At 32.8% G+C, this 11,358-nt stretch overlaps 1 protein-coding gene across 1 annotated transcript; it reads right to left on the reverse strand.

Annotated features, from left to right (window-relative positions):
- Window positions 1–2,051: 2,051 nt before the first annotated feature.
- On the reverse strand, window positions 2,052–9,338 carry LOC130961365 (uncharacterized). The gene is made up of 5 exons (XM_057887211.1): window positions 9,033–9,338; window positions 7,741–7,861; window positions 7,212–7,648; window positions 4,221–4,497; window positions 2,052–3,470 (listed from the first exon to the last, which is right to left on the reverse strand). Exons 1-5 carry the CDS (start codon window positions 9,071–9,073, stop codon window positions 2,445–2,447), a joined length of 1,902 nt encoding a protein of 633 aa, XP_057743194.1. The 5' UTR covers window positions 9,074–9,338; the 3' UTR covers window positions 2,052–2,444.
- Between the last annotated feature and the right edge of the window lie 2,020 nt (window positions 9,339–11,358).

Genomic DNA, 11,358 nt, shown 5'->3' on the forward strand with positions numbered 1-11,358 from the left:
TTTTTCCTTTTGGCTTTGGTTGATTAATTGGTGACTCTTGAGTTGTCAAACTCATCGTGATTGATAATTATTATTCTTGCTGATTAATTTAGATTCATATAACTCTAGTCTTTCCTCAGGAGTTGACTAGGACTTTAGGTGTTAAATTAATTTGTCCACTCAACTAACCTTCATAGTTAGAGGTTGACTTAGTGGTAGCAAAAATATAATTCTCATCACCATTGATAAGGATAACTAGGATAGGACTTCCAGTTTTCATACCTTGCCAAGAGATTTTCTAATTATTAATTTATTTTTCTTATCAATTAAATTATTTGTTCGAACCTTTTCAAAACCCCGAAATATACCTTTGCATAACCAATAATAAATCACACCTCCCTGCAATTCCTTGAGAAGATGACCCGAGGTTTAAATACTTCAGTTATCAATTTCAAAGGGGTTTGTTACTTGTGACAACCAAAACGTTTGTAAGAAAGGTTGATTGCTTGGTTTAGAAACTATACTTGCAACGAAAATTTATCATAACTTCTAAACTATCAATCTTCAGTTCTTCAATAATTCCGTTTAAAATGAAGAAAGTTTTGCCTTATATTAATTTTGCTTACGGAAATATAAAACTTAAAACTTAACAATTCACGGAATATAAAAGGCTAAGGAAATAAGGTAATTTATAAATTATCTTTAATTTATATATAATATAATTAAATTTAATGAATTCAATTAGAATAAACAACAAATTATTTATTTTATTTCAGACTTTATAAATGAATAAACTAATTAACTAATATAAGGAATTACAATTAATGTAGTAAAATTAATCAAGTATTATATACTATAATAAATTACATTAATATTTAAATATCTAATCAAATCAATTAACTGGTATAATTAAATTATATCAAAACACTTAAAAATATACGGTTCTTAATTAAATACTATCTATACTATATAAACCACATTTAAATCCATGAGTATATAATTTAAAGTAATTTACAATTTATTCGATTGAATATTTTAATATAAAATAATTTATAAATTAACATTAATTCATATATAATATATAATTGAATTTAATGAATTTAATTAGAATAAACAATAAATTATTTATTTTATTTTAGACTTTATAAAGGAAAAAACCAATGCACTAATATAACGAATTACAATTAATGTAGTATAATTAGTTAAGTAATATAATATTTAAATATTTATTTTAATTAAGTCATTGCAATAAATTGTATTGAATGAGTTAAAATAATTAAATCGAAAAACACTTTCCGGAACATGCCACGTTAGTTCCATAATTAAATGCAGGAATCCAATTTTTATATAATAGAATAGATTATATAAAATCAATTACAATTTATAAATTATTTTTTAGTATTTTAAAAGATCAATTTTACTTTTGATAATATTTATCTTTTAAAAGTTTCAAGACTAATTATTTTTATTATTATTTTTATTACAAATCAAATAATATAATACAAGGTTAAAATGGTATTAAAGTAAAAACGATAAGAAAGAAAGAATTATCCACCCCAATAAAAAATTTTACAAAAAAGAGAGAATAGTACCTGAAAAAGAAAGAGGCAGAGAAAGATCAGGAAGAAGAAAGTACCTCTTTGAGAACAACGCAATATGAAAAATAAGAAGGGATAATAGTGGAATAATAAAAGATATCTATGGACAAAAAGGAAAACAAAATTTATAAAAAAAATCAGTGTCTACTCTTCCAAATTCCGTGTCCATCATTGACATTTGTAAAAGAGTGGACATAAAAGTATAAAAAACTGTCCCGGAAACAATGTGTTCAGTGTACATGTCTGCTACATGTGTTGTCTATATGTACGCTACCTTATATCCTTATAAATTAAGAATTCATTCCTTTTTTTTCTTTTCTTTAGATAGTTTTATACATATAAAATGTAGATCTATTCAATTTTATTTTTCTCACGGAAAAAATGTATATTTTGAGTTTATTCATAATGCATAAATGTTTTTGTTTAGGGATATTTCATATATAAAATATACAACTGGTAAAGAATTCCTCAAGGTATTAAAAATTTTATGTTTATTTTCAAATCCTATAAATTGATACAAACCGTAGTGTTAAAAAAGGAGATATAGTACAACACACGAGAAATAGTTACAGGTATTTTCAACCATGCTAAGTGTATACCAAAATCGACTATCAATGTAAAATACACATTAAAATACAAAATACACATTAAAAATGAGTTAAACTACATATGTATTCATACACAAATACATAGTGCCTAATTTGGTAGCTAATTTTAGTATGCTCATAGCATTTTGAGAGTATTTTAGCATCAATTAATCTCTCATTCCATTATCAACCCAGACACAAGGCACAATAGACCAAAACCATCTCTTTTAGCAGCAAGGGTGAAGCTACTAGCAACCTAGAGTAGCCATAAATGCTTGTTTTATCTCAGATGATCACCATGAAATGAGAAATCATATGCAGGAGGAACATCAACTATGCTACTTGAATGGGGTTTTGAAGGCCCTTCATCAAATGACATCTGTCGAGTTGCAATTTGATAAGATGCAGAAATGGGATGCGTACGGAACACATGATTCCCTAAAGGAACAGAAGGAACAGAAGGGGTGGTAGAGAATGTTTCACTGAATTGGGTGGCAAGTGATTGATTGTTTGCAGAGAACATTGCGCTTTGGTACGAATCTGCACCAAGTTGACCACCCCAAGTTCCAGAAATGCCTCTCCCACGATGTAACTTTAATCTGGCAGTTGAATCATGAGCACCGTATCCAGCCGTAGCTCCATAAGATATATCAGCTGGTACTCGGAACAGACCAGCAACTCCAACAGGGATGTCATATCGATTATCCTCATCTCTACTGATAGTCGCCAAAGGATTAATGTCTTTACCAGGGTTGCCACTCTTCACAAGAGGCAGCTTACTGATCTCTTCTTGTAAGGAGAGCTTAGCATGTTTAAGTGATTCCAGTACACTAAATTCATGAAATTGCTTATGAACACCCAATTCAGAGAGGCCGTTTTTGTTCATTTGGCTATCTTTTAGGGGCAGACCTTGATAAACATCAGTTGCTGACGAATCTGTCGGCTTGAAGTTGGGGAATTCATGCTTACTTGGACCTTGACCATGACTATCTGAAGTTTGAGAATGTTGGTTTTCTTGGCTATGGTTATGGATCGCCTTCAACAGAGAATGTGAACTTTCTTGAATCATGCCAGAAGTGCTGACAGTTTTGCTACTTTGATTGTTATAACCTGTATCATCAAAGGATTTTGGCATATCATCTCTGCGCTCAGCATTGATCGTTTTTTCAGGTGCATAAACACTTATGTTTTCTGATTTATCTGGTTGTATACACGAGGTGGTCTCATTTGCGGAGCATGGAATTTGAGCCTTTCTCTCATCTCGTTCCTCAGTGATGTCAGAATGATTCCCCATATCAAAAGAATCCTGCAGCATTTATGAGCCAAGTAAAGATTTTAGAAGTTCAAATAATAGTATAAGGCTTAAAATTGGAAAAAAGTGTAAAACTGAGGTCAGATTAGAACTAGAAAAAATATAAGATGCACCAAAGATTTCTCCACTATAAATTGTTAAGAGTCTGCCGTGTTAAATATTATCAGCAGGAAGCCTAGAAGGAAGTGGCAGACCAACAAGGAGGCTTTACAATACAAGAATCTTAATCCCTAATCAAATGAAAACCTATAAGAAATGTTTTCTTATAGCAAACAGATAATAGCAAACCAGGTAAAGATCTGAAGCAGTAACATGAGATATCCGGATTTAAGATCCTAAAGAACTCTTAACAGTTTTGCATAATGAAATAAGCAATGTATTCAAAACTAAAACTGATCCATATGTCGCCTAAAATCACCTTTAATGAAAGGGCAAATTACACTCACCTTGCCTGAAGTTTGGTGAAATTCCACTTTCCTCCTCTACTCTAAATGTATAAATTGACCTTCTCTCATAGTTAGGTAATAGTGTACCCAGCACATTTGTATTCATAATGTGTGTAAACATATAATGAGAGGTTAGAAAAGGTTAATATCACCTAGACAAATAAAGGGTGGTCATGATGAATTTCACCAAATCCCATTGGAGGTCTGTGTATTTGCCATTTATTTAATGTAGACCAAACATAAAATAACACAGAAATAACATTTGGAACATGGCTTATATAAGTTCTAGTGAGCATACAGGTGTACTAGTGTTATTCTCTCTAAATTTATCTTCCCATTCTCTCTGAGCCTTCTCCATTGCTTCATACTGGTCAATAAGTTGGGCCCGGTGTTCAAGAGCCTTTTCCATGTCCTCCCTTTCACATCCATCAAGATCATGATTTTTGTTTATAGCTAGCATCAAGTCTGATTCATCCTCTTCCTGAGTTTTAGATTCCATTCTCAGACGGACACAAGGCTCACCATTGGAGTCATTAAGAAAACCTTCAGAAGAAGATGCAACTTCAATCTCTGAGCTGTGAAATTACAACACTATGTATTAGCACAAGAAACAAGTGAATAATTGTTCAAAGAGAAATGTAAATATAAACTATATAAAAAGGTTCATGCACATTACAACAGAACCAAGCCAGATTAAAGTAAGATTCTTGTTGAGATTATGGATTTTAGGTAGGAAATGAATGAATAAAAGAGAGAATAAAGATCTATCAAGAATGAAGAAATAAAAGTAGGTATGAAAACCAATCTTAAGAGATCCTCTGTGTAGGGGGAATACTTAATTAAAAAAAATTATTAATTTGGTACCTATATTATTAAAATATCAATAATTCAATTACAAAAGATATTATATTTTTTTAAAGTGCCCTAAAATAATCAATGCATTGAGAAATCAGTCCATTATAAAATTTGGTTTAGTTTGCTAGTAAGTTCATCTTTATAATAGTTTTTAAGTAATACTGATGAAACCCATTAACAATGTGAACTTCAATATCTTTGGTGAACTAATTTGTCAATAATTTGGTTGTTTAGTGGCAAGATTAAAATAAAAGATATATTATACAAAAGAAAATAAATCTTTTCCAACCAAAACTTTTAGAAAACTAATCACATAGAAGAATGATTAATGTTAAATATACACAGAAGATTATTAGAAACATCCTTCTTACTCTTAATTGACAAAAGTAAATTTGCTCAAGAGTAAAAAGCTAAAAAAGTATGTCTTTAATAATTTAGGGAGCCCAAATACACAAAAACAGAGGTATATACAAGCTAAATTAAATATGGAAAAGATGTACACAAAAAACATGGAAAAAGGACAATACTATGAAAATTGATCCTCTTTGTGAATTTTTATTTAATTTCGATTTTCTTTCATAGAGAATTTAGAAGAGAAGGAAAGTATTCAAAAGAGCATGAGACAGAAAGATAGAAAAAATAACAAAGCTAGACCCTAACAAGATAAATCATGCCACATTAACGAAGCCAGCCAATCCCTTTATGTGCTAGATAATGACACTATCATAAGTAGTTCCAATGGGAAGCCAAAAGTGTTAAATCTATCCCAAATAAAGTCTGCAGTAGAAATTAAATCATTAAATAGTCCTCTTTTCAAACCAAATATGCCAAAGTACAGCATAAACCAAGAAATGCCAAAAGATATTTGCATCTTTGCTTTTATAAACAAAACATCTTGTTTTTCTTTCTTTTTCTTTTTATTATTTTTTACCCCTCTTCATTTAAAATAATAAGTATTATTAACAAAAAAATGATATTACAAAGATATGAAGATTCAGAACAATATATACTCTTTACAGAATAATACATGAGAAGATCAAAGTTTTCCAATCTGTCTGCATCTTTAAGTGAAATGTCACCCAAAAACATCATGCTCTTTACATAAAGTAGAAGCAAGATTCCTAATTCTATCCAACAGCACTTGCTTATAAGAATATTTGTCATTACAGACTCAAGTGTTAAACTCCAGCCAAATAGTAACATAAATAACACATCACCACAATTTGGCTTTCTTGCCCTCCCAAAACCAAGAAAAACCAGTTAACTAGAATTGATCTAAATCTTTAGAACACACTCAACACTAACCAAAGATACTACAAAATGCATTCCATGAAAAGTCAGCCATTGGAAAATGAAAAAGTAAAAGAACACAAATGTGATGTTGATTTAGAATTCAACCCACACACAACAAACCCATTCAAAAAAATAACCATATGTTGCCTTTGAACTAGCAAAAAATCCATTGGTATCAAAATGTCTAATTTTAGAAAGGAGAGAATGATGTGAATCCACTGAGGAAACCAAAATCTTCAAAATATCAAACACACTGTTCCAAAGTGAAAATGACATGTAAGGTAATGCAAACACAAATGAGCTCCTCTTGAATCTGAACCAAACATAAAATGCAGTGAGAGGCCATATATACCATAAGGTAAAAGGTTCATGAAGCAAACTCTTAATCCACAAGACTTCTGTTGTGATACTGGATAGGCTTATATTCCACTTATGTGTTAGATAATAGAAGCACAAGTGTTGGATTCAAGGACCACCAACAAGTTAGATTTGAAGATATATACAAGATCTAGCGGATGTGGACCAACGATCAACGGATCACAAGCAGGATCATATATCACAATAAGCTATGAAGGTACAGGGATGATTCGCAAGGTGTTGGTTGCAATAGAAAATAATGATACAAGGTGCATTACAAGCATCTGAGAATCATTTTCATGTTCTCCGGAAAGAGCTGAAACTGGGACACTACATTTCCTATAATTAACAATACAATAAAAGGTGGATGTTCAACAAAAGAACAAAATCGGTATAAACCCTAAACCAAAACATACAGAGAACATCTTCCTAATACCTTGCTTTTACTATATCTAAATGTCATACAAAGAACTCCTACTTTATCTAGATATCCACACAAATAATTCATGTTAAACATTATTTAGTTTATTTATTTCATATGTTTAATGTCATAAATTGGTAAACATATTTAATGCATTTGCAGATCCGCATCCCATATATTAGATGAAACAAGTGGAACCAAGTTAAGCACTACAGCACTAGAAATGAGTACGTTTAGCATAAACCTTAAAAACACAACAGTTAACCATCTAGCAAATATAGAAGACGAGCGTTGTTATTCATGAATCTGCAAAAAGTAAGTCCCAAAAACAAGAAATGATAAAATAAAAAGAATATAACTCACCTAGTTTCTTTATGTTTTATCCGGCGACATGACTTTGCTAGATGCCTTGCAGAAGAGCTGCTTGATGATAAACTGTTTCGTCTTCTCACATGAGAAGTCTTGTACTTTTCAAGGGAACGGCAAGGATCCAGACGCCCTTTCCAGGACAAGCTTCTACCGGGTGATGGAGATGGATCCACATTTGAACCAGAAAGCTCTTCTGAAGCATGTCTTCTCACTTTTGAGCTCGTAGACCTCTCGGCAGCATTTGCATAACCATTACTTACACTGGAATCACAAGTAATATCATGGTCTGACCCTTCTGATCCCAAATCAAATTCTCCAGATATATCACTAATCCCTTGATTCTCCAGAATTGCAAGAACATCTGCTGTCGCCTTCTCAGCCATCTTCCTTTGCAGAGTGATTTTCCTCAGCTCTTCCTCTAATTCAATAACCTGATTGGCGCATTAAAGACACAGCTCAAATAGATATACAGGTTGTAAAACACATCAATAAGGTTCATTCAAGCACTGATAAAACTGCATGCCTTTTCTGCCAGTTCCTCAGCTCTCTGCCTAGCACTTCTTGATATGGATCTTTCAGAAAGCAACCTAGCCCGCAAGAATTCAATAGTCATTGCAGAGGAATCCTCCATGTTGGAAGTTTTCCTATGTGACAAACACATAAATGATTAATGTAGCTTAGAAGATCTGAATCCAGTAAAACAAAAAAGAAAACGAAACAAGATAAAGAAATATACAAAGGCTTACTTAAGTAATTTAAACGTTGAAACAAATTAACAAAATTAATGCCTACATGTGGATAAATAGCAGAACATACTAAACAACTTTGAAGGCTTAGTGAGTTAAGTAGTCTGAAAATAAGCTTGTAATTCAAATAGCGTTGTGTAGACCCAGAGCAAAATTAACCAAACTATGCTCTATCTACCTTTCAACTATGAATCATAAAATTTCTGTTCTCTTTGTAACATACTAAATGAAAACTCTAAACTAAAAGATATATATCCTCTTATCATATGAAAAAGACAATTCCAAAAGCAATACGAAAACTCATGATTTTACATAAGAAAGGCTCTAGCATGTCTCACTGAAAACGGAAGACTAACGCTTACTAACTCTACCCGAGGAGACTGAGAAAATAACGAAAACTTGCAGCTAAATTAATGCATTTGTCATCATTATAGATGAACTGATGATTCACTGATTCAAATTTGTCTACTATAAATATCCATGAGAATCCCTAGTTTTCCATCATAATATATCCAAACCTTAACGCATCAATCTTCCACTTCTGAAATGGGGCATTCTAAGTTTCTAACCCATTGGTTGGTGACATAACTGAATGGAAGACAAGATCCAATAAGTGTGAAATCCCCTCAAACATAAAACTTGGACTTTTATTTGGAGACACCATTCAGTAGATTCAAGAATCTTCAATTGGTCATTAGCTCTACATTCTAAATCTTTCTCTGGATCATGAATATCCTTCTTAACTCATAATTAAGCCGAATAGGGTTCAATCAATTCCCAACATAAATAACAAACTTTAGCAACAGCATACAAACCAAAATATTTTTGATTTCCCATGCCTCCCAAAAAATATTCACAGAAAGACAAAAAACGAAGAGAAGGATGTTTTTTTTTTTTTTTTTTGGGGGGGGGCGGGTGTTCTAACAATTTAACATAAAAAAATAATTGCTAACTCGATTTCCCGAAGCAAACTAGTACAAAACCAGATGTTATCCAAAGTAATACTTAGCGAGAGCAAAAAGATTAGGAAAAAAAATAGATAAACAAAACTTAGCAGTTAAAATCCTACCTCTGATCTTGTGGATCGACCACAGGATTTCGCATCACCATGGATTACTTCAACTTTTAGCTTCAAGTATTCAAATTCAGTTGCTCCAAAATTTTTTTTAAAAAACAAAAAAGACAAAAGAGGGGAGGTCCGATTATGGTGGAACACCAGACTCAAGCACACAAAGAAGAGGACCGAGTTGGTAGTTCTGATTGTGTGTAGACTGGAGTTAACTTCATGGACTGGGTCCGTTGGGAACTATGATAGGAAACTGCTTTTTCCTTTATCTTTGTTGGTAAAAGCCAAACCTGCAATCAACCTTGGAGGATCATTGCATTAGTGGTTTAATTAATGGAACTGTTTGATTTAGCAATAATTAAATAAACTAGACCCAACACAAAGGAAATTGTAATTTAATGCATTAGTGTTTTATTTACGAATATAGGTAATTTATAGTATTTTTATTATTTATCTCGTTTGCGATAAACAAAATTGTAAACTGAGACATATAAAATGTTATTTTGTTTATACTGTAAACGAGATAAACGATAAATTACAATATTTACATTGTATATGAGATATGATAGAACAAATTTTCAGCAGCTATAAAAGAATCTTCAATCATTTATATTCTCCAATGTTTTTCTTCTAAAAATTAATAAAAAATGTCTAATGGTAGTGAATACGTGGTTGTAAGTGTGTATCCCAATTGTCACATGAAAAATAATGACACTGGGATGATATTTGAGTGTGATAATTTTATTCTGTTGCATACTCGGCGAGTAAGTTCTTTGTCCGAGTTAAAGACCCTGATATTAAGAAGCATTGGTGCTAGCGGAAGAAAAGAGGTTGAAAGAGTTTGTTATTGGTTGCTAGTACCGATGAGAAATGGAGTTTTTCGGTTTCATCTGTTTTGACTCCATGGCAATGAGCATGTGCGCCCTATGTTTGACATCTATGTGAGAATCATTGCGGAATAAGTGATGGAGTTTTCTACGGAGGTTGGTGATGATGTTGGTGGCAGTGGATCTGCCACTCAAATTTCGTGCAGGATGACCCACCTCTTGCACTACAACCGCTACACTGTGCTAGTCCAATGGAAGACATGGACGTGGATGGTGAGGAGTCCAATGAGGAGTATGTTGTCGATAGCAACGATAATAGTTCTTCTGAAGATGATGATGAGGAGAAGTTTGTACCAGAGACTCCGGTTGATGCATCAGTTTGGTATCTTCTGCCTGCCCTACACCTAATTACGGCCTTATCAGCTGAGGAGCAGATATTTTATTCGCTTTTTGGTATCATTTTCATATAGTTTTTGGTATGTTTTGTTTAATTTTGACGAAGTTTTCATAGGTTTTAGCGTAAAATTCACATTTTTGGATTCTACTTTGAGTTTGTGTGTTTTTGTACAATTTCAGGTATTTTCTGGCTGAAATTGAGGAGCTGGAGCAAAAGTCTAATTCAGAGGCAGAGAAAGCACTACAGATGCTGTTCGGATCTGACCTCCTTGCACTCGAAAGAGCTTTTCTGGAGCTACAGAAGTTTAAATGAAGCGTTCTAAACGGCTTTGGAAATCTGACTTCTGGAGCTTTCCAGCAATGTATAATAGTTCATACTTTGCTTCAGAATTGAAGGCCCAAAACTGTCGTGCAACGCCAGCCTCCTGCCCTAGTCCAAGCGTCCAGCGCCCAAAGGAGGAGACCAGCGTCCAAACACCCAAAGCGGGTCCCCTAAGCCAGCATTCAACACGCTAGAGGCCGCATAGCACATGGATCTCAATCAAATTTAGCCTAAACACTCACAAAGTGGGCCCCAGAAGTGGATTTTAGCACTAAAAAGACTGTTTTTCCATTCTCATGTAATCCTTAGTCATTAGTTTAGTATTTAAAGGATATTTTACATAATCTTAAAGAACTTTATGCCATATTTTTGTGTATCATTGTGTTTTCTATCAGTATGAGTTTCTAAACCTCCTAGGTTGAGGGGAAGAGCCTGACGAGCGGATTAAATGATGGTATAGAATTTCACAAAAATAATCAGGTTGTAAGTATAGTTTCTAAACCAACAGAGAATCTTTTCATACAAAAGTTTGGTTGTCACAAGTAACAAAACCCAATAAAATTTATAACTGAAGTATTGAAACCTCGGGTCGTCTCTCAAGAAATTGAAGGGAAGTATGATTTATTATTGGTTATGGAAAAAGGTATATTTTTTGGTTTTTGAAATAAGGAACAAGTAATTTAAATGGCAAGAAAAATAAATTAATAATTAGAAAAGCTCTTGGCAAGGTATGAGAACTGGAAATCCCATCCTAGTTATCCTTATCAGTGGTGATGAGAATTGT

Source organism: Arachis stenosperma, chromosome 2 (genome assembly GCF_014773155.1).
Source record: "Arachis stenosperma cultivar V10309 chromosome 2, arast.V10309.gnm1.PFL2, whole genome shotgun sequence".
Classification (NCBI taxonomy): Eukaryota; Viridiplantae; Streptophyta; class Magnoliopsida; order Fabales; family Fabaceae; genus Arachis; species Arachis stenosperma.

Bases quoted from the DNA above. Each gene is read 5' to 3' on its own strand.
- LOC130961365 (XM_057887211.1), bottom strand. From the start codon at position 9,073: ATGGTGATGCGAAATCCTGTGGTCGATCCACAAGATCAGAG. The intron at 7,862-9,032 runs GTAGGATTTTAA...TTTGTCACATAG, and splicing joins GTCGATCCACAAGATCAGAG to GAAAACTTCCAACATGGAGG. The intron at 4,498-7,211 runs GTGAGTTATATT...GTAATTTCACAG, and splicing joins ATAAAACATAAAGAAACTAG to CTCAGAGATTGAAGTTGCAT.